At 39.8% G+C, this 26,461-nt stretch overlaps 1 protein-coding gene and 1 long non-coding RNA gene across 9 annotated transcripts in view; both read left to right on the plus strand.

The window, feature by feature from the left end:
* Positions 1-9,381: 9,381 nt before the first annotated feature.
* LOC103458078 (MAM domain-containing glycosylphosphatidylinositol anchor protein 2-like) overlaps positions 9,382-26,461 on the plus strand; it is a 209,606-nt gene continuing 192,526 nt past the window's right edge. For 4 of the 7 annotated variants that reach the window (XM_008398631.3, XM_008398632.3, XM_008398633.3 and 1 more), the window contains exon 1: positions 9,384-10,095. In XM_008398631.3, coding sequence (XP_008396853.1) covers positions 10,023-10,095 — 73 coding nt within the window. In that variant the 5' untranslated portion in view covers positions 9,384-10,022. Of the gene's footprint in view, positions 10,096-26,461 lie in introns of all 7 variants that reach the window. The other 3 variants (XR_014085738.1, XR_532533.3, XM_008398638.3) reach the window with 1 other exon arrangement.
* On the plus strand, positions 13,264-21,029 carry LOC145549935 (uncharacterized). Of its 2 annotated transcripts, XR_014085740.1 has the most exons (6): positions 13,264-17,985; positions 18,171-18,261; positions 18,359-18,430; positions 18,566-18,649; positions 18,758-18,810; positions 19,160-21,029. It is a non-coding gene; the product is annotated as an uncharacterized LOC145549935 (long non-coding RNA). The 2 variants fall into 2 exon arrangements; XR_014085739.1 differs by having other exon boundaries at positions 13,264-18,261.

Below are 26,461 nucleotides of genomic sequence, written 5' to 3' on the forward strand. Positions count from 1 at the left end.
GTGCTGCAGCTAGCATAGCACAGAGCCGTGCAGATTCAAACTGTGAATGCTCAGTTTAGTTAGCATAGCATAGCTACCAATGACGGCAGATAAACGGTTTCTTGTAATGATGAGTTGTTTCTCCACCATTAGCACATTTAGCAGCGAGTGAATGAGGATAATTGACAGCGTTAAGAGCGTCATACTAGTTCTGATTGGTTGTTTTGGTCAGAACGGTGCATTACTTTAACCAGTAAGTAATTCAGGAAGGAGATGGAGGAGATTGATCTTTTCACAGATTATCTGTCTAACAACAAACTGCTATGACATCATGACAGCTTTAACAAATATGAAGAAAACATATTTTTTATTAAAGTTATGTACTGCAGCTTGAATAAAATGCAACTACATAGCATTTTTAGAAGTCTGGATTGCTTTATGTGTAGTTGCACGTTGCTTTTGACTGTTGCTCATGCGGAGAGACATTTCAGTAATAGAAAAAATGTAAGCAGCCTACTTGCATACTGGATGTGGACTGTTGGATGTTAAATTCATGAGCAGTAAATATTGTGCTAATTATCAGTGTTGAACCAAAGAAAGAAAGGCAGATGAAGCCTTTAAAATTGTGATGCTTTTTATGGGTCAAATAGACTCAAAAAAATGTAACAGCAGCTGCACGAGGGGCCCAAACAACTTTTTGTCAGGGGGCCCAAGATTCCTGGCGGCGCCCCTGCATCCACATCCCCTCGGACCTAACCTGGTTGTTGAACACCTCTTTTCTGATGAGGAAGGCCCATCAAAGATTTATCTTCTTCAGGAAACTGAAAAGGGCTCGACTCCTCAGTTGCTCAAAAACCTCTATAGAGCTGTGACTGAGAACATCCTCTGCCTCAGTATGACTGTGTTATGGCAACTACACAGACCAGGAAAAAAAAGATTTGGTCCGGATGGTGAAAACTGGCCAGTCAATCATGAGGAGTCGGTTATCAAACCTGGACCTAATATACACTGGCAGACTGCAAAGGAAGGCCAGTTGTATTACTGCTGATCCCCCTCACCCAGGTCACAAACTGTACCACTACCCTCTCAGAAACGGTTCGTGTATAAAGAGCACAACCACATGGTTAAGGAACAGCTTTTTCCCCCCAAGAGCTGTGGAATCCATCTGTCCAATTTCTATCCTTTCTGGCCCCTACAGACACACTCTCACCCTTTTGCTGCACCCTAAGGATGCTTATACAAAATGTAAAAATTACATAGCTTTGTGTGTCAATATTAAATTACTGTCATTTCTTGCTAGTCTTACCTTTCTTCATCTAATTCTGTGTTTCTCAACCTTTTTCGGGCCAGCGCCCCCCCCAGCCTTCATCCAGGTCCCTCACCGCCCCCCACCAAAGAATTTGCAGGCTACTATGCACTGACCATTATTTTATAATTAATATTACCATCACCAGGGGTGGAGAAAGTACTCAAAAAATGTACTTAAGTAAAAGTACAAATACACAGACAAAAATGTACTCAAGTAAAAGTCAAAGTACCACATTAACATTTTACTTAAGTAAAAGTAAAAAAGTACTGGTTTTTAAAAATACTTATGTATTAAAAGTAAAAGTACTTGCTGAATGCATTACCTAATCACTAATATCATTAAGTGTACTGATCATATGATCATATGCCACAGATAAAACATGTTTTTATTGAGTTTACTCTGTAACATAGTTTAGATTTAGATATATGATTCTATGCATCATAATTTCAGGGATGGAAACATCTCGTCTCCTGTCCTAACATAACATGAACTTCACTTTTTTTGCCACACATTTATTTTGAAAGAAATCCAACTGGCAGAGGAGGACATGGAACCAAGGAGCCTCGTAGCAGAGTTGTAGTCTAGACCACTGAACCCAAGACCAAATCAAAACCAGCACCCCGTGCTACATGACAATAAAATTTAGTGCACCTATCAAAACTGCTTCTCAAATTGATCTGAAAGATTCACTTTCCCACCTAGATATTAAATACTTAGAGCTGAAATAAATTTAACCAGTATCAATTCAAACTCTTCTTCATTCTGTTTTGCTTTCATCTCTGTGCCACAATTCAGAGGTCTCCTGCCATCCCTAAAACAAATAACACCCTGGGCGGTTGCCCATATTGCCAATGTCAGAAATAATAATTGTCTGCACCATTAAACATAGCAATTAACAACGCTCAACTATGAACACTGTCCAAGGCCCAATAAGCAAGAAGTAACCAAGCAGGAGGAGCACCGTGACTGTTCTCATCCTCCCTCCTGCTGCAACGTCTGCCACCATGACAGGTGACGAAAACAAAGAGCAATGAGCATGCTCTGTGTTCTTACGTTCTTGTTTTATTTATTCACCAATTAAATATAAAGATATTTTAATGAAATAAAATAGCTACTGCAGTGTATGCAGAGCACTACAAGAACAAAGAACGGCTCTCAGTGAGGCTTCAGTACTATAGGACTTAGTCAAGATCCGTCCAGAAGAATCGTCCATGAATGTCATATTACAATATTGCACTTTGGTCACAGCGTTGTCCCATATCTGCGACATGTCAGTCATCGCAGATGCAACAGGTGTCTCAGTCAATACAGCTAGCTTTGCTAGCATCACGTCCACGGAGCTTACCTTTCTTTAAGCTTTCCTTCCAAGTGACATTAAAAATTGGACAAAGTCCCCACCGTCTGTGAAAGCGAAGCGCTGCTGATTTTACATGTCGCCATATCTTATGATTTATGCAGCGCTTCCGTACCATTATATTACTGACGCTCAGAGAAAACCACTGCGCATGTCTGGAGCTCCGCGTGCGAGTAAAGGGGGAGCCGATGGGTGACAACAGACACGTAAAGTACAGTAAAGTACAGATACACGAAAATTGTACTTAAGTACAGTAACGACATACTTGTACTTCGGTACTTCCCACCACTGATCATCACTATTGTAGATGTTTTGATTTTTATGCTTGTTTCTGTATTTATCATCAAAAATAATTTCCCAGAGAACAAAAAAGTCATGGGAATAGAAATTATTTTCACAGGTGTCTAAGAAAAATTTAATGAACATTCAACTTAAAATCTGTAGCCTAACAGCAGCCAATCAGAGTGGAAAAAATATTCTTATTCTGTATCATTTTCTAGTTGTTAAATCTTCCACAAAATGACCAGATAAAAGATGTTCAACATGCCAGTTTAAACTTTGAACTATTTGCAAAACGACTGAGCTCTGCAACATTAAAACATGGATAGAACTGTAACTACATTAATCATAGCTCTTCTTCTCTTCAGTGTTTCTGTCAGTTTCTGGTGGTGCAGCTCGGTGCTGCCTTCAGGAGAATGGGACATCAGAGAATCATCCATAAAACTTCACCCACATGGCATTTATTGTGTGGGTGATGCCATACAAATATGAGACAGAAACATGGATTATATCTTTATATAGACCTGTCTATTGATTTATAGATTAATAGTTTTACTGGACAAAAATGACAAAGAACAAATCTGGTTCTAAATCAAATCCTAATGAGTCAAATTGAAAGTGTCATGGAGTCATCAGCCTCATGACATTAACACTGACATAAAAAATATTGAAGAAATAAATATATCAAATCTAATTAAAAACATAAATAAGTGATAAGTTCTTTACTGTTATGGTCTGTAAGATATATTTATTCTCAGTATTAGATGTGGTCTCAACAAACTCATGGCACTTCAACAATATTATTTTACCTTTTATCTGGAAATAGTGTCTGTTTATTCTTGCCATACAGTCTCTGTATTAATTATTGCTAGAAAGGTCTTGCAATACCAGTTTATTCCTCTGTATTTACTTTAGTTTGTTAGTTTATTCTTTCATTTTGTTCTTCATTCATTTCCATTTAGTTTCCTTTGATTAGTTTTATCCTCTCCTGGTTTATTGCTATGTCCACTTTAGTTTCTTTCCTGTTGCTACATTTATTTGATCGTTTATTGACGCTCACCATCAATAATCTTCACTCATCACCTGCTGCGCCGCCTAATCGTCATGTTTCACATCATGTGTTGATTTTTTTCACTGTTCAGCGTCGGATTCTCTGTTTTTATGCCATAATTCACATCTAGTTCGTCGCTCCGTTTTATGTCCCGCTTCTCCTGTTTCAGAGTTTTGCGCAATGTGCGCGTCTTTTTTTTTTAAGCCCCTAAGGTGCAGGGCGGTCGGGAAGCGTATCGATGGGGAAAAGGCAGACTGACATAAACCTTTTAAAACAACGGAAACAATTTCTGCATCCTGATTATTGAAATTTAAAAGTGCTGCGGTACCGTTGTTCAATCACCCCCGTTTCATAACGGACCACTTACAGCACCGTGTTAACGCTATAAAATGAACGCTCTCTATTCTGGTATCACCCATGGAGGGATTTCTTGATTTAAATTGGTTAATTTTCAGAGGGATACAAAGTGAGGGCGTCGCGATTTTAGCTACCAGTAGCAGGAGTGGAGCTGCGCCAAGAAGCTAACAGAAGCTACAAACACTGAATAGAAGAACAACTGCCATCGATACGCCCCCAGGGGGCGTCCTCTGAACGCCCCCAGGGGGGCGGTACCGCCCACGTTGAGAACCGCTAATCTAATTGATCCTACATTATTCCAGCAAGATATCTACAAAGCAAATATTTAAGCTTTTATGCAAATTTCAGCCCCATTAAAAGACATTGGAATTCTTCTGAAGAAAGATAACAACCATGGCGGACTACAATAAGGATTAAGTTATTAATATGCTGCTGCAGTCAGACAACAACTTCAAATGTGTAAGCTATGCTCCACTGTGAGCATCCATGTTTACTTCCGCAAACACTGAGCACTTCTTTTTATGGTGGTTTGCAGAACACTGAGAATGCCGACGTTATTGCACCTTCTACTGTGCATGCGGGACACTTTCAGGTCATTGGGCCACTTCAAACTCCAGTGTGAACGCAGCCTTAGAAATTCCATTCAACTTTTAAACAACTCACTAAGCTATCTTCAAATGATTCAGCTTTTTAAAATCTTCGTCTATAATTGCGATTTAAGTTTTGTTCAGATTTTTGACCGTTTGGTGGGATTATGACAGTGCATGTGATGTTTTTCCAACTTTTTATGTTTTTTGACAAACAAAATGATGCTGTTTGCCAGCCTTTTAGTCCAGCTCTGTAGGGACCTGTACCTTCTACCTGAGGGTAGCTGTTGGAACAAGTGATGGGCAGAATGGTGGCAGTCGCGCAGGATGTTCTGCACTCTCCTTAGATGGTGTGTGGTGTAGATGGTACTAATCTCTGGGAGAAGCGCTCCAGTGATTTTCCCTGCTATTTTCACTACGCGTTGGAGTGCCTGCTGGTCTGCTTTGGAGGAGCTGGAGAACCACACCAGGAACCCATATGTCAGAACACTGCTGATGGCGCAGTTGTAAAAGTTCACCAACAGTGGTCTGGGGATGTGGTAGCTCCTCATCTCCCTCAGGTAGAAAAGGCGTTGCTGGGCCTTTCCGACTGCAGAGGCAATGTGAGTGCCCCAGGACAGGTCCTCTGCCATGGTCACTCCCAGAAATTTAAAAGAGCTAACCCTCTCCACCGCCTCTGAACCGATGGAGAGGGGTGTGTGATGTTTGGGTTGTTTTTTCCTAAAGTCCACAATCATTTTCTTGGTCTTTTTGGTGTTTAGAGCCTGGTTGTTGCTTTCACACCATGAGGCCAGATGTTGCACCTCTGTCCTGTAGTCCCTCTCGTTGCTGTTGGTGATTAGGCAGAGAATGGTGTTGTTGTCTGCGAACTTGATGATCAGGTTGGAGGGAGAAGAGGCAGAGCAGTCATGGGTGAACAGGGTATAGAGCAGAGGGCTTGACACACACCCCTGGGGCGCGTCGGTGTTAATGGAAAGAGTAGAGGAGATGTGGTTTCCCACTCTGACCCTCTGTGTACATTTAGTAAGGAAGTCTACAGTCCAGTTGCACAGGGTGGTAAGTCAAGTCTGAGTTGGTGGAGTTTGTGGTGTGGCCTATAGGGCCGAATGGTTTTGAATGCCGAACAGTAGTCCACAAAAAGGAGACGAGCGTAGGTGTTTTTGTGCTCCAGATGCTCCAGCAGTGTGTGGAGCACGATGGCGATAGCCTCCTCTGTGGAGTGGTTTTCCCTGTAGGCAAACTGGTGTGGGTCATGTGATGGTGGAATTGCAGCTTTGATGTGTTTTATGACCAGTCTCTCGATGCACTTGGCGGGGATGGGAGTGAGTGCCACAGGCCTGTAGTTGTTAAGACTTGTGACATGGGACTGTTTGGGAAGGGGGACTATTGTGGCGGCTTTGAAGCAGGCTGGGACCCATGCGGTGGACAGCAAGATGTTGTACATGGAGGTGAGGACGTCTGTGAGCTCCGCAACATATTCCTTAAGCACTCGACCCGGCACTCCGTCCGGCCCGGGTGCTTTCCTGATGTTTATGCTGCGGAGAGTGCACCTCACCTCGAGTTGGGTCAGGACTGGGGCTAGGGGTGTGGAGGGGGGGCAGGTCCGGTGTTCTCCCTGTCGAAGCGGGCATAAAAGACAGGAGCACAGGCATGTCACAACTTTTCTTACGCCTTTTCCTATTTCTTCCCTGTTTCTCTCTCCTGTTCATTCTTTCTTTTATGTTTTGTTCAACTCTCTGGCATATTCTGCAGCATTAATTCTGCAGATGTACATTCTCATGACTGTTTCACAAGACAGCAATTTTTCTAGTTTTGTTTCAGTTTTTTTAATCAATATTCAGTATGCAGAACTTGAAGTTAAACTTGGTGGAATAAAATAAAGGATTACTTGTTCATCTTTAAACTAGGTGTGGTATGTTGGTGCAGATTCACCTTTAAGGTGAGTGGTGGGCGGCACCAATGTAGCCTTTAAAGCCAGGTGTGTGGGGTGCGTGCCGACATGCAATTGTTTTGGGCTGTGGAGACGGCGTGGTGTGAGCCCCCGTGATCCTGTCCTTCCTCAAGCATCAAATAATGGTCTCCAGGATTGTGGTTGTGTTGATGGTCCCGTTTTGCTCTCTGGGAGTGCGTGTGGTCAGACCCGCGTCGTGGGCGTGGAGCTCTTAACCGAGATCCTGAGGTGTTCGGGACTTGGCGGTGGATTGTGTGGTTCCCCCTCCCTCCTCCTGCCGCTTCCTGGTGCGCACCTGGCCTAATTGTCTGTGGCGCAAGGGGAGCGCAGCCACGCCAACGCCGTTGTTTTGTCCATGCTTTTGTTTGGTCTTTTCAGCTGGGTGTCATTTACCCAATTGATGATTTATTCTTTATTTTGGCCAGGGTTCAACCGTTTCTGGTGAGTCCCTCTATTATGTTTTAGTACGTTTATTTATAATTTGTATTCTTTTTTTTGTTTTGTTTGCATGTAGGTTTAATTTGTCAGTTGTTTGCATGAGTTGTTTTGTTGTTTAGCCTGTTTGTTGCTTTGCTCGTTTTGTTTTTTTTGCTGTTCATCTGCTTTGCATGTTTTTCTTTGTTTTCTGTATTAGTTTCTTGTTTAGTTATTAATTGGGTTTGAAAACAACTTGCTGCTGAAGAGCTAACGTGCAATAGGTATTTTGTGAAGTTTGTAAACTGTCTCTTTTAAAGTATCTATTCCATTGTAGGCCTATTTTAAACTTTTGGTAGAAAATAAATCATTTTTTTAAAAACATTATGATCCACCTCTCTTTGTTGTCCCGACCTGGCATGGCCTTTTTGTAGATATTTGAAGCTGATTAGTCCTGGTTCTAAGACATCAGGTTGCGTTGTTGGTTGCAATATTTAAAAATGTAATAGCAGACACCTCTATCGCCACATAAGTATAAAGTTTTATTCTAAAACTGTGCTGGTAGTTATAACTAGTCAAATGTATTCTACTTGAGGTAAAAAGAGCAATATTAATGACCTTGTTATTACAGCATTTGATGGTGTACCATCACTTGATTACATGGGACTAGTTATAAAGTGTCATTACATTGTCAAATACAGTTAAGAAAAAGGGCTAATCTTACAGTAATAAAGTGTGATACATTTAACATTAATTTACACCATGCTAGCATTACCTTAAATTACTGTATGGTAATTTTATTTATGTAGCACATTTTCAGCAACAAGGCAATACAAAGTGCTTTTATGGTGGTTGATGACTTGCATGGATGGCTTTAACCCACGGGTATCGAACTCCAGTCCTGGAGGAAAACTGCCCTGCAACTTTTAGATGTGCCTCTGCTGCATCACACCTGAATAGAAAAATGAGGTCATTGGCAGGACTCTGGAGAAATTATCTACACAAGGAGGTAATTAAGCCATTTGATTCCAGTGTTTTGGCACATCTAAAAACTGCAGGACAGCGGCCCTTGAGGACTGGAGTTTGACACCCCTGCTTTAATAAATCTTCATTTAACCATCAGTTCTGGCTTTTTCAAAACTGCCTATGTAGGCAATGTTTTCTTCTAAAAGAAAATTTTGATTTAATAAGAAACTCATTCGATGAAGATCTTTTGCTTCCTTACACAGGAGGTCTGGCCGTCGTAACTTGCTGGGTAGAGCCAGATGAAGATTTTTTATTCATATTTTCTGCAGACTGTATTTCAGTTGAACTGCTGCCTCTCACTGGTGGAGATTGAATATTGCACTTAAATAATGTCATGTTTCAGTGTCAAAGGGCTTTAAAGACATCTTGCTGGAACACTGTTATATGAATAAAATTAAAACTAACAAAAAAATAATTTAATAACATGTAAAAGTACATCATTTTTAAAGTTTCACATATTTATGACAGATTATGATTTCTTGGTTAAAGTGAAATTGTCATGACAAAGCCGTCTTAATGTGATGTCATTTTAAAGATGTTTTTAATGTCAAGTTATGACATTATAAACAATGTCAACTTGGCATTAAAAGTGTCCTTATTTATCGAATGACACTTAATGACAACAGTCGCAAATATTGATGAAAACGTCTTCATGGTTATGACAGCGTCATGTCAGTCTTATGCATACCCCGTCAAATAGTGTTGCCCATTTGTGTTCAAAAACTGAAATATTTATTCATGTCATGGTTCATTTAATTAATGATTTAATTATGTATTTAATTTTATCCATTTTATTTTTCCATACAAATTTGGGGGATTTTTTAAATCAATCCTTCTTTCTAAAGGTCTCATGGGGCTGATGCAGCAAATTTAGCTTAGAATTCAGGCCTTTCTGTCAAAAACTACTAAATAAAAAATGACATTTTTTCGCATTTTTCATTGGTATTAAAGTAAAATTATTATTAGTTTATTGTTAACGAGCGCTAATTTTATTCATCGTAAAATAAATGTTTTAAAGCAGCATTAAGTAAAGGGTTTATTTTGAAATGATGCTCCGGAAGCCAGGTTGCTGCCTGCTGCGCTGATTTAAAGCCTCGTGACGCCTTCATGTCATTGGCAGCGATCCAGCGATTCATTTCCCCGGGATGACTCTCTTCCTCTCGGCCCTCCTGCTGACAGTAGCGGCATCACGCTCTCTCAGGGAGGGAGTCGCCTCCCTACCTCTTCGGCCTGAAGGGCCCTGACCGGCACCCGCAGCTCAACCGGAGGCGGCTTTTCATCTCTAGTATCAGGTTATGGATGGAAAGAACCAGCGAACCACAAGTGGGGATTTCCGAGAATCCCGGCGCTCAGGATTCAGGATCTGAATCATCCACTACAATGTCACGACCAAGGAGACGCAGCTGAAGGACCGGCTCTTCTCCTGAATGTCCTTCTCTTCATCAGTTTCAGACGCTTTCAGCCAATATTCATTCCAGGATGAACTGAGGCGGACATTCCAATTCCACCTGAACGACACTGGGAGCGGATGCTGGGCGATGGGAGCTGGAGAGGTGATCAGAAAATATTTGTGATTTGTGGATGAGAACCGGTATCTGGATCGGATTCCTTGCGGAAAGACCCCGTCAGGGAAGGAGGAAGCAAGGGCAACTGCGGCAACCGAACCGACAACCGGGGGGAGGGGAGGGGGAGTCGAGACTGAAGAGGATGAGAAGATGGGTTTAGTTTTTGGACTCTTGTGGCTGTTGACCAGCTTCCTGCAGGGCGCGCACAGCCAGGGCGTGTATGGTAAGAACGTCATTGATATTTAGAACGGTGCATATTGCAAACACCGCACAATATTACCGACTGCAGCAGAACATCAACACTTCTCTTAAAATACCACCACCAGCATGACCTTGTGAGGGATTTGCGTGGTTGTATGGAATGCGTGTGTGCGCATGTGTGAAGATCTGCACACACACATTTCTCTCTCTCTCTCTCTCTCCCTATATATATATATATATATATAAGTTTAAAAATCTCTCGTATTGCCTCAGTTGGGTATAAATTCATCTTTTTTGCAGCCCAAGAAGTGACAACTTAGCTGGCTATGGTAAAAACCGCTGATAGGCCCGTATTGTGATAAAGTTTCAGATTTTCTAATTAGCGTATTTGTTTCAAACAATATTTTAATCAGATTCTTTAAAAAATGAGTTTGGAGTCATGGGTAATACTAGACCTTCAGATTAAATTTCTTTCCATACTGGAATGCCATTCTTTACAAAATAATATTGTATGGATCTCAGTTGTACGGCCCAATAATACTTGGTTATGTTTGGACCTTTTAACCGCCCCTTACGATATGGGAAGTGCAACAAAGCTGGTCGAATTCTGGTCCCTTTACTTCTCCATATAAATCCTAGTAAAAGCCGCCTCCTTATAGAAAATAAAAAGAAACAAGTCATCAGGTGGTGAGAGGGAGAACTGTCAATGAAATGGCATTGATTCTGCTCATAAGTGACAACGGCAAGAACATCCACCTATGAATCTACTCTAATTTTATCCAGTAAAGATTCATAATTTGACCTAGCAATGCTGAATTAGATGTAATTTGTAATTCATTTTTTCAACTTCATTAAACCGAAATACACTGCCTAAAGTATTTGCTCCACTTCCTTAAGTGACATTCCATTCCTGATTCATATGATGTTCTACCCTTTGCAGCTAAAACAGCTTAAACTCTTATCGGGAAGGTTGTCCACAAGGTTTAGGAGTGTGTTTATGGGATGTTTGACCAATCTTCCAAAAGCACATTTGTGAGGTCACACACTGATGTTGGACGTGAAGGCCTGGCTGTCGGTCACTGCTCTAATTCATCTCTTATCGGGTTGAGGTCAGGACTCTGTGCAGGCCAGTCAAGTTCATCCACGCCAGACACTGGACCTAGCTTTTTGCACTAGTGCACAGGAAGCTGGTTACCATGGAAACCTATTCCATGAAGCTCTCTGCACACTGTTCTTGAGCTAATTTAAAGGCCACATGAAGTTTGGAGGTCAGTAGTGATGGACTTCGCAGAAAATTGGCGACTTCTTTCTATCATGTGCTTCAGCATCCACTGATCCCACTCTGTCAGTTTATGTGGCCTATCACTTGGTGGCTGAGCTGCTGTCGTTCCCAAACATTTCCATTTTCTTATAATACAGTTGACAGTTGACTGGAATATTTAGAAGCTAGGAAATTTCACGACTGGATATGTGGCACAGGTAGCACCCTATCACAGTTCCACACTTGAATTTACTGACCCATTCTTTCACAAATATTTGTAAAACAGTTTGCATGTCTGTGTGCTTAATTTTAGCACCTGTGGCCATGGAAGTGATTCAAACACCTGATTTCGATAATTTGGATAGGTGAGCAAATGCTTTTGAAAATAGTGTATTACCTTTGATGGGTTTCTCCTTTCTTTATCAGAGACGAACAGCAAGTTGATTTGCTTTTATTAACATTAAATGTTTTAATGGCATCCAAAACATCTGGGATAGATACACTGAGGTGCAACAGAAATAAAATTACATAATCCACATAAATGTAATTTATGTTCATTATTGGAGGAATATCATTATTTCAACGATTTTTTGCTATTGAAGTTGGTAGTGGTCCAATAGCTAAAATGAATAGCACATAAAGGGAATCTTCTTTTGATGTTTTTCAGTAATGAAATATTTTTATATGTTGCAATTTGTGCTGTAGAGTTTTTTCAGGTTAAAAATTTTCTATGAAAGTCAAACTTTTTTTTAATGCATCAAAAGAATAAGGTCATTCCACCTTGTCGAACGCTTTCTCACCATCTAGGTCAGTGCTTCTCTAGTCCAGTCCTCAGGCCCCTGCTCTGCATATTTTAGATGTGCCTCTATTCCAGAACAACTGGTGCAGTGGTGATCCAAAAGATTGCTTAAACCATCTGGACCCAACCAGATTTCATGCCATCAATAGGTTTACTTATATCTTCTTTAAAATCTTCCTTCATATGTTCCTTAGAAATAGAGGACATGCTGGGCGGATCTAGAAAAATATTTATGGGGTGGCAAGAGGGTGGCAGGGACTTTTTCAGGGGTGGCAGCATATATACAATATATACAAAATATTGTTTTTAACTTGCATTGTTTCAAAATTAGCTTCATGTAGCACCGAGGCTAAATTACAAATTCTTAATGTAGTATAGTTAATTATTTTTACGTCTTTCATACTCCTGCTAATTGATATGCCTTGCTGGACTGGACAGCGCCTATTGGTCACTATGTGATTCATTGTGTCCAGAAAATCATTTTATCCCAATACAGGACAAGGAGAAATCTGTCACAAAAATATTCGTAGCGCCATCATTTGTTATTTGATATATCTATTAAATACGACTTAAAATAAAGAGGAGAAAACTGGTGTTTGATAAATTCTCCATGATATAAATCTATAAACAGTTTAGTTTCTGTTAGTTCTGTCAAGATGCAAGAAAGGGTGAATATCTACTTATATTGGTCAATCGTTTTATTTTACATATGCTGTAGGAGCCGTAGTTTGACGACTGTTGTAAATATCACCACATTTTGCGAACACAGGGGATTAGCTCAGTTTTTGTCGCTTATTTTTAGGAATTGCAGCGGCTGCAGTGCGCCACAATAAAGGTACAATAAAGCTGATAAACAGGTGAAGAACCAAACTAGACAGAACCACTTCTAATTGTTTGCCAAGCCAAACATCCAGTCATTGAACCCCCCGTGCCCTCTCCGGAGGAGAGGGGAGAGTTGGGTACCAGCCGGCGCGCGGAGAGCGGCCAGGGCTTAGCCGCGTCTCCGCGCTGGGGGTTTTCGGTTCCGAGTTTGGGGCCGTCACCGTGGGGTTCGCCGTGCGCTCGGCGCCGCCCCGACGCAACCTCCAACGCTCGCTCCGCCGTCCGGCCCCGCGAAGCCCTTCGGGACCGGAACGACGGTTACGCGCGCTTTGGAGCAGAGGCTGCCGGGCGGCGCCGGAGGGCGCCTTCGGCGGGTGGTCGGCCCCGGACTAAGTCGGTGGAGCCGGTCCGCGGCAGAGACCCCCACCACCAAGCCACTACTAAGGCACTGGGGTCAAGATTCTAGACACGGCAAAACAAGGTTCAATGTCTAAACTTATTGATTGTTCTTGGTGATTTATTTTCCTCTTTCACCAAACAATTACAGAGATCAAACTTTCATTTGTTCTCATGCTACCACTCTTGCTCTGGTAAAAACCATCGGCCCCAAACCCAAATGCCTGCTGGTCCTTCACCAGGCTGACCCACATTACTTCCTCTCTAAATTTAGAAAATAAATAAGAAAAATAATAAAACAAAAAATAAATAAAATCAACAATTATCAACCTACAAATAAACTCTGTAAATAATACAAAAAATAGAAATTTAAGAATAAAGTAACAAAATTCAAATGGATAAAGAAATAAAGAAAAAATAGCTCCAACAACTTCTATTTCGTCTTTTCTCACTCTGTATGTCGGTATTACACGACCCGTTGCCATGGCAATCGACAGACGACAGCTCAACGAGCAGATTGAGCAGAGGTTACCGATCAGGGGAATCAACACCAACAGATCATCCAGTCTGTTGCATTATGTTGTCACGCTTGATGTCTATATTGTCATTATTAAGTTTTCGCCTGAGCACAGCGGCGGTTGATTAGCTGATTGAAACAGCTGCTCTACTGATGACGTGGTGGCGGGTTGACCTGTTTTAGTGCCAACGGAACCAAAACACACCGAACTGCGCAGCACATGTTAAGGTTATCAAAGTCAATAGATGGCTAGCAACAGTTAGCCTAGCATAACTGACCCACTGCTCACTTGTTCAATGTTTTCTTTAAGTTAAAACTTTTTCCTCACCTGTTATATCTGAAGCTCTTATTACCATTATCTATGGTTGAATTAACTGCTAAACATTGTGTCCATTGTTCTGATTCTTTGTGTGATTGTAGTATTTTCCTGACCACCGGTATACCAGACTCAATGGACAGAAATGGCGCATCATATGTGACTGTCCAGTATATAACATATATACTGTCCAGTCCAGTAACATATATATCCATCAATGCTGCTGCCTCACGCTCTGTTCTTCTCTCGCACTTTCTGCTACTTAGCAGTGGGTGTCAGGTTACATTGTGTTGCATTCAATGTTGTCGGAAAAAAGAGATTAATGCGCTTAATGTCCGATTTACCATAACTATTGAATTTATAGTCGCCAGCTGGGGTGGCAACAGGGGTGGCGAGGCTCTCGTTTGGGCCCCTGCCACCCCAGTAGATTCGCCCCTAAGGACATGTCCAGTTCATGAAAAAATCTATGTTCAATCTGTAAGTTTTGAGCCATTTGAGATTTGTTTAGTTCTACATGATACATTCTGAACTCTTCATTAATTTGTAGAGGGTCTGTTATTTCCTCCATTTTGATCAAGGGCATGTTTCCCTCACTTCTTGTTGTTGAGCCATCTATCCATCCATCTATCCTTCCTTCCTATCTGCCAAGCTAAAACTTTACCAGATTTCTTTCCCCTGATCAAATGCACTTGTTTTAACCTAAGGATATTTGGTCCAGTTTTATAAACTAACAATTTGTTATACTCTAGTGACCATTAGCTCTTTTTCTTTCTCCAAAGAGTTATTCTTAAAAACTTCTCATTGAAGATTTTGTATTTTCCTCGAGGTATAACTTGTTATATGCCCCCTTTTAAAAATCTTGGAATGCATTCCACTTTATACCTGCTGATGTTTGAATTATGTTGTCACTGAAATAATTTAGCAAATTTCATTTGTTGAATATTCAACTGATCCTCCATCTAGCAGCGATTTTTGATTAAAGTGCGAGAATTTGGTTCTCTCTGCGTTATCTAGTTCCTGTGTTGTCTTGTCTTCTGATTGATTGCTCCCAGTTGTCCCTTGTTTCCCCTGATTACCTTCCTTGTGTATTTAAACTCACCTGTGTCCCCTGCTTCCTGTCGGATCCTAGTCGTGTGTCCTGTACCAGTTGTGTGCGTTTCCAGTGCTACCAGTGTCTGAGTACCTCGCCTCATTTCTCACTGTGCTGCCTGGATGTCTGTACTTTGTGATCATCATCATTAAAACCATCATTTCTCACTATCACCTGGGTCTGCTGCATTTCCACAGGACGAAAAATGGGATTTTCGTCAGCTATTGACACCTTGTTCTGCCGCGCGCATGGAGATTGAGGGCTTTCGGCAAGAGGTTTTAGTCAGAGTCGAACACTGCCAAAAATGGTCAAAAACGCTGTGTGTCCGTGTTCCCCTATCACTCCCCTCCCCTTGTGCCTAGCAGAGGTTTTCATATTTAAATGAAGTTGCTGAGAGCCATGCTGCAAATCAACTGATGAGCACCGCCTTTTGACTCTTATTCATTTTGTAGCTAATAATTTTTAATTTCTGTTCACCATAAAGAACTATGTTTGAAGAAAACAATCCATCTTATCCATTAAAATATATATTACATGTGTGTTAGGAGCACTGAAAAACTTAGTTTTGGTTGAATTGATGATATAAAAGAAGAATATGCATGATTACATACAATAGACTTTTGTGAAACGTGATCTTACTTTGACATTCCTCCTATCTGAAGATTTATCTTGTGATGGGAGGAATAATAAAAACCATGTTCCAGAGTGGTAGATTGTACATAAAGTATTTTTGTGAATAATATTCAAACTAATGTTAATGTTCACTGATTGCTTTAAAGACCCAGAGTCATGCTATATTGGAGTGGTAGTGGTCATTCCACATCACAATACAGGACTTAAGACACTACAGATTTTTTATTATTCAGTTGCTTAACTCTCGAATTTAAATTGAAGAACAAAATGGTTGAAAGTTTGTGATACCTTCAGATAGAGTATAAACATTTGTATTCTTTTTTTAAAGTTTTGTTAGTTGAGCACTAAATATAACTCATGGATTATGAATCATATTCTGTATAAACTAAAAGGAGACAGCTCAAAGTAGAATTGAGTAAACATATATACATCTAAAAACAATTTAGCAATTAACTATAATAAAATTAAAATATACTGTCACGTAACTTCTGAAAAAATAACTTTTAGAATGTATTTTATTCTGTCAACTTTCATTTAACACTCCAGTCCAGTTGGTGGCAGTAATGCGCTTTCATAGTCGGTCAAGCAGCCGCCATTAAACTCCAGAGGAAGATTTGCACTGGTGGTAACGAGTGCTAACTGCTACACCTAGGCCTGTCGCGATAAACGATAAATCAATTAATCGCACGATAAATTAAACCTATCGACCTCATTTTAATTATCGTCTCTTCCGGCCTTTTTTCTTTCTGTTGATGACACTGAATGAAAAAAGGCTCAGCTTCAGTGCTCTCCACTGACCCTCCCTTCCTCATTTCCTTAGTTTAATGTCCAGCGCACACTACAGGAGTTGTCGGCCCATTTTCATACCCTGAGAGACACATTAGCCGACAGAAATCCCAGGTATAACGGTTCGATCGGGTTTGTCGTGCCGTGTGGTGTCCAGCTACATGGGCACAAAATAATGGCTACAAGTCCAGTTAACTAATTTTAAAATCCGGCATTAATCAATGCTTTACTAGAATCTACTTGTGATGCATGTGACTATAGAGTCAGCGTAAAGTCCTGACTGAATAAAAATCATTATAACCTATTTATGTTACGTTAACGAAGAACAGCTGAAAACTTACCGGGTTTATCAACTGAGGTAGCAACTTGGCTCCAACTCCTCCCCTTGTCATTTCTATATTCTTTGCACAAAATGTTGAATAAACATTAATGATAGTACAAATCATATCGGTTGTCAGCTGGACTTCTTGTTGCGCCGTTTCAGCTGTTTGGGATTCCCCTCCCAAACAGCTGGGAGGGGAATCCCAGCTGTTTGGGAGGGGAATCCCAGTTGAGCTCAGAAAGCTTTCTGAGCATGGAGGAGAATCCGCGCTTTCTGATTGGCTACCTGTCACATTCAACAGGCTGTGTTAAGCTCCCAGAGGGGGAAAACTCCTGATTTAAATCAAAGCGGCCACGACGATCTACCGTAACACACCACACACTGCAGGATGATCGGTTAGATCAGCCAACGATCTAAGATTGTCATAAGGGGAAAATATGTGTGTGCCCGTCTTTTCTATTTAAATCTAGAGATTACTGAAGGGCAACATACAGGCTTCATAATCTGCACTCTTTTGGTTGAATGCAGTATTTATTTGCACTTTGGCTTTATGTTTTAGTTTTTATTCAAGTATGTTTTTTGTTAATGGAGACTGAGAATCCATTTTATTTTTGTTTTTGGTTGTTTTGTTTATTTAGTTTATCAGTTTCAGTGTTATGTGTTCTTTTGAAAATAAAGTGCATCTATAAGGAAATTGCGTGTATTATTAGTCATTTCCATTAAATCAGTGTCAAAAGGTCTTGAAACAAATATCATTTATCGCAATAATTAATTAATCATCCAGCAAAATTTGTTATCGTGACAGGCCTACCTACACCCAACATGAACGAAAATACCCGTGCATTGTATGAAATGGTGGAAAAAGTCCTATTTCACGGAGTTACCTTTTCAGTATCGTTTTGATATTTAGCAATGATCCGGCGGAAAACAACAGATGACACCGCGGCGGTCCAACAAGACCGAACTCACGGTAAGAAAGCTTTAATAAATAACACGTGGAGCGAGGCCAGTTGCTTTGTTTGTTTCTTACAGAAAGCAGTCTGTCGTTTTCTTAATGCCGAAACAAGTGTAGGGTCAGATTTTGTATTGTAATTTTTTATTACATGTGATGTTCTGAACTTTTAAAAATACTCGCATCTTCTTTGATTTTTTCAGACCTGAAAAATGGCCAAGCAGAACCAGCCAGACCTCAGACCACGGTGCCGAGGAGCTCTGAGTCCACCAGGACGAAGAGAAATTCAGTAAGGTATGATTTCACATTTAGTGAATAGTTAACACTCGCATATTTGTAAGGAAAACTGATCTTCCGGTTATTTTATTTATTTTGTTGTAACGCAATACAGCAAGGCAGAGTGTGGAACGCAGTAAAGATCTACAAAATGGCGGACGGATATGAGGACGAAGTCATGAAGCCGGTATGTATAATCACTGCATTGATTCCCGACTATATAATGGTTGGTTGAGAATAATTTTAACTTATTTACTTATGTTTTTTGAGAAAGCGATATATTTGCTACAATATTTTTTTCATTTTACATTTATTTCCACAGACTCCACAGAATGAGTCACATTTGTGTCAATCAGACTCTTCAGGAACGTTCTGATGTTCGTGATGAGGACAGAGATTCAACTGTGTGAGTATCTATTATTTTAGAATGTTGATGATATTTTATGCTTCAATATTGTTTATGTACATAATGTAATTATGCTATGTATTGACAATGCACAAAAATGTTTTCCAGCTGCATCAAGGCTCTACTGCCAGTCATCCAGATGTAGCTAAAGAAAGAAGCAGGTAAGATTTATTACTAATCTAGAGATGTCACAATTCCTTGACTGATTAAAGTACTGTGATTTATTAAAATCCATCAATGCAAATTATCTGCCTCAGAGTTTGTTGAACTGTTTTACTATTTATTACCAACTTTTAATTCTTTTTTTCTTCGAATTGTTTCCAAGCGTTTTCTCGTTTTCATTACAGTTTTTATTTTTTGTAAGAATGTATTAATGTGTTTTTTTGTTTGTATGTTTTAATGTCTTATGTGTGCATACTAAGCTGGAAGTTGCCAAACAATTTCACTGTAGTTTCATAATGATTAAAAGATGCCTGTAGCTCATAATGATTGTCTGTTCTGTGTTAACAGCTGATGGAGGAAGGCAGAGAGTCCTGGCAGCAGAGGAGGTGGCATTCTGGGAGGATGGCAGCTATGAGGCGGAGTCAGGATGGACCCCAACTTCCTCCAACCAGGAGCTCAGTGACATCAGGACTACAAGACAGGAAGAGACGTCAGGAGAGACGTTGGGCCTGTCCTGGACGCAGCATAATGTTTGATCATGTTTGGACAAAAAAACACTGCCAGATGGTCCAGAATGGACAAGCATTTATGTCTTATTTTGTGTACAAACAGTAAAAAAAATAAAATGAAATAAAGAAAAAAACAACTTCTGTCTCTTTTATGTTCCTCATAAATGAACATGCTGCATATAAGCAATATCAAATGAATATATTTTAATACATTATTTATTTTTTATATAGATTTTTTAAACTACAGCATTAAAAATTAAAATTTTGTTGTGGGGTTTATTTATAAAGACATAAGTGCTATCCAATGGGCACACATCAACCAACCAATCACATGTCAGTGATGAACTCTGATGTCATTTTTTTTCATCCAATGACTGAGAATCGTTGGATGAAACGATTCTCTAGTTTCATCTCGTTCCATGAGTGAAAATGTAAACTGTCGATATCTGTCGCTGACTAGCTGCGTTTGCGTCAGAATACAGGGTCAAAAATCCCACTTTTCGTCCTGTGTTCCATCTTCACCACAAAAACCACAATTTATGACAAAAAGCTCCATCTTGCCAGATGTTTTATGAGATTTTTTCCCATATAATTATAACAGTTTTGTATTTTGAAGATAATTGTCTTCTAATATTAGGAAATAATCAATATGAGAGTAAGTCTGGAATGTTGCAGAGGCAAGAAAAAGCAACATCATTTGACTTCAGATTTATCCAGATATGTAACTCTAATAAAATTACAAATGACGTTTCTGCTTTTGGTGTACGTCAAGTCGGTGCATGTAGCTCTCTCCTGTAAGATCTAGTGTGCTGCTCTCCTGGAAGGGATCCTAAAGTAAGGAATAAATGTGTATAAAACTCAGGCTTATTCAGATTCTAACCATATGATCAGATTTAAATCTATTGCTAATAGCAACCCTCGAACAATCACATATCTATGAGATCTATCTGAAAATATGTTTGAATCTCAGTAGTACTGATCCAGGCAAAGCAGAAAACTCCAACACTGAAAACTCCCAAGATTGTTTATTGCCACTAATATTTCTTTATCCATTGCCTCATTGCTATTGCCAACATCAAAGCTAGTATTGGTCTCCATGCTAGCCCCATCTTCCAACTGAGTTGCAAAATTTGTTAACTTATCACCAATTTTCCTTTATCTTTATTTGTTTTACCGCGATTTGACAAATTTGCTCTCGACCAGTTGCAGATCACACACGTTGGAAAAATCGTCTTTTTCACAGATTTCAGCAGAGCAAAGTTGAGTGTGACTCTTTAGTTTGCGGCCATAACCGGAAGTTCTTATTTACTTATTTAGTTACTTATGATTACTTACTTTAAAAAAACGTCCATTTAGCTCATAGTTAAATTAGAATGCTGTATGTGTGCTGAGCTAAGAACAACAAATTTTACCCAATCCAATTGCTAATGTTTATCCATGATGTATGTAATTTGGAAGTTCAATGCTATAAAGCTTACCAGAAATTGTATGCGCTGCAAACAACCACCTTTCACTGCGAAGAGAGAAGAGCCAATCAGAACAAGATGGGTGTTAATGTTAATTCAGTATTTTGAAGCATGGCCAACATGGACTCAACGGCTTTGTTCACTTCATCTGCTGCCATTGCTAAAATTTCAGGTAGAATACAATTCTAGAACAGCGCAAAAACTGACATTACCATTAATATTTCCTTCTGTTCGTTGATTGTCTTGCAGAAATTCTACCAGAGGAATCCAAGTCAGTGGGAGTCCAAAGGTTGTCCTGCAAAAATGTTTTTTTACAGTCATGATTTGTGGTGCTTCTAGTGACTCTATTGATATTCTGTCTCTCAACAAATGTGTGTCATGGCTCAGGGACTGATTGGTGCATTTATGAAACAGTTAAACAAAACAAAAATTAATAAAGCTGTTAAATATCATTAGATTAAAGTATATTTCTTAACAACGCAGTGATGATAGTGCATTGGGAACAACGTATTCCATTACAACATACCCATTGCTTGGATTTTCCCTTGACCCAGTGCAGGTAGTGTGCGACAGATGGACTCTGGTTAAAATGACATCACTGATGGACAATGTTTCCCCCTCCAAGCATGAAACTGTTGCTGAACTGGAGAACTTCTTCAGTGACAGACTGCTGCATAAGCGCTATAGGCAATCTTTCCTCCCAGCAGCTGTTACGTTCTATAAGCATCACTTCTCCCAATAAACCCAATAAATCCATGCTGGTATCTGGATATTACTATTGCACAGTTTTTTGCAGTACTAATTGTAAAATTAATGCTCAAAGAATAAAGCATATTATGTATATTTTTGAATTATCAGTTTCATTTTTGATAGTTTTATTGTCCCACTTATAGAGCAAATTTATTGGCATCTCTTCTTTTATCTCCGTTGTCTCAATTTTGAGCCATGAAGGAGGAGTCTGCAAATCAAACATCTGTGCCAAGAACCTAAACTGAGCCGCATAATAATACGGTTGAAAATTAGGGCGCTTCAGACCTCCATCCTCATACTGCAGCGATAATTTATCCATGCTAAGTCTTGGTGGCTTACCATGCCAGATACATTTTCTAATTGATTTTTTAAGAGAGATAAAGAATGCTTTTGGGATGTGAATTGAAAGTGACTGAAACATGTACAGAGTTTAGTTTAAAGAGGTTTTTAAGGTTACTATCCACAAATACCCCTAAATATTTGAAACCCCCAGGAGACCATTTGAAACTAGACATGTTTTTAACTTTACTGTGGTCAAATATGGGGATCGGTAAAACCTCACTCTTTTCCAAATTAACTTTGTAACCAGAAAATGAGCTGTATTTACCCAGTAAGTCCTGAAGGTGACAAAGAGAGCGTTCTGGATTGGTTAAAAATAAAATAATGTCGTTCGCAAAAAGCGAAATTTTATGTATGTCAGTACCAATCTCAAAAGCACTAATATTAGAATTTTTTCTAATGGCCTCAGCCAATGGCTCGATGGCAAGCACAAAGAGGGCGGGACTAACTGGATCTCCCTGCCGGTTGCCTCTATACAGCCGGAATGAATCAGAGATGATCCCATTGGTGACAACTCTAGCTTGAGGGGATCTATAAAGAGATTGCATCAAATTGACAAACCCATCACCAAAGCCAAATTTCTTAAGGACAGAAAAAGATATTGCCATTCAACCATATCGAAAGCCTTTTTGGCATCAAGTGATACGGCTGGTATCTCTTTTTTGTTAGCAATATATATTATGTTAAGCAATCTTCTCAAATTATCAGTGGAAAATCTATTTAGAATAAACCCGGTTTGATCAGGGTTGATCAGTAAGGGTAGATACCTGTCCAATCTTTTTGCTACCATTTTTGTAACTAATTTATAATCAGTATTGAGGAGTGAGATTGATCTATAAGAACATTTTAGAGGATCTTTTCCTTTTTTATAGATGACCGTTATAACAGCTTGAGCAAAGGAGTCTGGAAAACCCTCTTTTCTTCTACCTTGCTCGAGAACATCCATCAAAAAATCAAGACCGCAACAATAATGATAGTTATATTAATTATAAAATAATATTCAGTGCAAGTAGCTTACATCATCTTTGATGAGGGACAGTGAGGGACCTGAATGGTGGATAGGGGGGCACTGGCCCTAAAAAGGTTGAGAAACACTGATCTAGACAAATCTGTTTTCTCTAGAACAATTTTAAAAATGTATTTATAAAGATTTTATAGAAACTTGTCATTTTAATTTCTAGGTAAGTCAATTCTTCAGCCTGGGTAAATGGAAAAGAGCTAAAATCGATTGCTAATGATGAATTGTTGATGGAGAGAAGAGTATTTTAGGAAAAATTTAGCTTGTAATCTGAAATCTCACATATGTCTGAAATATTTTAATAAGAACTGACAATGGTTAGCCTGGGTTTGACAGAAATAGTAAAAGTTCATTGGCATATGATGATAATTTCTGTATTTTTTCAAGAGCTGTATATGAAAACTAGAAAATTTCTGAAGAAATTTAAAAGGGGCCTGCCAAAGTGTATGTCAATTGTAACTCAGCGTTCTGATGCTGAAAATTAGTAACAATGCTAAGGTGAAGTAAAATGTAGTCAAAGCGTGTGGAGTATCTTTATCATGTTGACTAACATGGAATTACTCCATTCTGTAGGATAGCATTAGTTATGTAAGCTAAAATTAGGGCAAAATGCTAGGTTACCTTAAATGCTTTCAGTAGCATGTGTGGTATCACCAGGATGTTGATTTACATTGACTTAATCAATTGTGTATGAAAAACATAGCTAATAAATCCAAAATGAACTAAAATACTCATTTTAGGTACAAGGCTAATGTTAACATGAGGGCTATCAGTAACATATGATGACGTGACAAGGGTTTTGATGCTAAAGGTAGGATGAGGTTTATCACTAGCATGTTGACAAACATAAAATTACAGTTTTCAGTGTGCTAACATCATTGTATAAGCTAATGATGGACTCTGACCGGACCTTCAGAGCCACATAGAGATAGTCACAAAGTCGGCCTTTTATCACCTAAATAACATCTCCAGGATTACAGGACTAATGTCTCAGCAAGCTCTAGAGAAACTCATCCATGCGTTTGTCTTCAGAGCTTTGTAAGTACTGCAACAGAGTCTTTACAGGCCCACTAAAAAAACAGACAGCTGCAGCTGATCCAGAACGCTGCTGCTTGCGTTATCTCTAAAACAGTGTTTCTCAACCCTGGTCTTTTCACCGCCCCCCTGTCCTGCATGTTTTAGGTATTTCCCTTCTGCCACCCACCTGAATTGTATGTCTGGGTGATTAACAGGCTTCTGCACTACTTAAAAGGTCATGCAATCATTTGAATCAGCTGTTCTGGAATAGAGGCTCATCTAAAACATGCAGAGCAGGAGGGCGGTGAGGACCAGGGTTGAGAAACTCTGGTCTAAAACCAGGAAGATGGAGCACATTTATGATGTAAAGCACTTTGAGCTGACTTGTTACTGAAATGTGCTATACAAATAAACTTGACTGATTGATATAGCCAGGTGAAGTTTTAGTTATTGTTATCCTATTTTACAAACACACTAGCATATGTGTTTGGCTTTTTAACTGGACCTTTCAAGGTCGTTATCAAGCTTCCTGCCGGGAAGCGTGATCCTCAGGGTCACAGGATGGAGTAAAGCGAATGAGAACTCCCTGGAGAAAAGCTCTTTCTTCACTTGATCATAATGTTTCCTCCAGTTCACCAAGGTGGAACACAAATCTGGGAAAAATATTACTAACTTGCCATCATAGCTGATGGGACCGCTCTCCCTGGACAACTGTGAGGCGATGCGAAGGATTTTATCCCGATCCTGAGAATAGAGCAGCCGAATCAGAACGGTCATGACTTCTGGTCAGTGGGAGGTCAGGATCCTGAACTGCGATGAACTTACTTGATTTATTTCTGATTTTCTGGAAGAGAATGGGGTACAGTTAGCAGCACTGTTGCCTTGCAGCAAGAAGGTTCTGGATTCGATTCCCGGACCCGGTCTTTCTGCATGGAGTTTGCATGTTCTCCCTGTGCATGGTGGGTTCTTTCAGGGTTCTCCGGTTTCCTCCCACAGTCCAAAAACATGACTGTCAGTTAAATTGGTCTCTCTTAATTCTCCCTAGGTGTGAGTGTGTGTGAATGGTTGTTTGTCCTGTCCATCTCTGTGTTGTATCACGCCTCTCTTCTGAAATATCTCGTGGGGTCGGGAGGGGTTGGTGTAAGAAAATGGATGGAAGAGAATGTGTAAGTCCTCGCCTGCTGGGCTGTGGATGCCATCATGCCGGTTTCCTCGTGGGTGCCATGTTTAAAGGAAATTTCCTAAACCACTATCAACAAAGGAAATTTTGTCAACAGGGGCGCCTGCAGGATATTATCAAAGAGTATGCACACTGCACCTGATCCACCAGAACTGCACACACAATAAACGGCTCAGGTGGGATTCCCTCCACCTCTCAGAACTACAAGAGGAATCAAAGTCTGCTTATTTATTTTTAGCTAGCTTCTCAACATAGTCACATTTAGTTTTCAGAAAGAGCACCAATATGCCAAATAGACAAAAGTAAACTGATCAACAACATTTACATTTAGGACATACAGTAGATGTGCCTCCTTCACAGAGATGTGGGCTACGTACAAGACATTTTGACGCAAAATAAATTTTTTTCTCTCCACAATTTTGTTAATAATAAAGGTTAAAAAACCAATAATTTATAATGTAATTTTTACTTAAATAAAATTTTCAAAGTATGCACAGTGCGTGCAGCTGTTAGTTTGTCAACATCTGTTTTTAGAATTCCCATCCATTTCTGCAATTCATTCTTATAATGTGTACTATTTAAATGTAAATATGAAAATCAGGAAAAATGAAATGTTTTTAGGTTTTGTGGGTTCGCTCTTTGAGGCTGCGGGCCCACCACGAATGGTTCCCTGCCCGCTTTTAGGTACCTCAAAGGGTATGCACTCTCACTTGAGATCAAGAACCACCTTGAGCAACAGGGACTATCTTTCATGGGTTTTATTTACAGTACAGTATGTTGGAAATAGCAAAGAACATGAATGGAAGATCACTGCAATCCCCACTTGCTGACAGTTATAAACAAATCCTTGTGCTGCTGTCACTGAGTGCCCATCTGTCAGCAGCATCCCAGCTGCCAGCAGCACAATAAGCTCTACTCTCCTGTGACATGGAGGCCTGTGTACGTCACACATGACCTCTGGGGAAAGGTCATCATGTAAGACTAAATCACAAACATGATATAGAGAAAGTGGAAAAAAGCATGTGGAAATCTTTTTTTGAAGTTCTGCAGAAGTTTGTTGGAAATTAGAGGTTACAACAGTTTATACCTCCAACCCCCTGTTTTCCTGTGGCTTCCACATCTCTCCATTATCATCTGTAGTCCTATAAGGGGCACTTTGGAGCAAGAGGAGGTATATAATATTCAGAATCTGTTACGTTCATTTAGCTTGCCACACTGACATGCCTGCTAAGTCACTTTGAAACAAACTAGGCTTTTCACTGAGTTCTGCGTTTCTGTCTGTTCCACTGAGTTTTCCAATGGAGCCCAGTTGAAGAAAAAAGAAAAAAGGGAAGCTTGGGAAGGGGATTAGGATGCAGCATCTGGGCTTTA

This window comes from Poecilia reticulata, chromosome 22 (assembly GCF_904066995.2).
Source record: "Poecilia reticulata chromosome 22, P_reticulata-male-v2, whole genome shotgun sequence".
In the NCBI taxonomy this organism is placed as follows: Eukaryota; Metazoa; Chordata; class Actinopteri; order Cyprinodontiformes; family Poeciliidae; genus Poecilia; species Poecilia reticulata.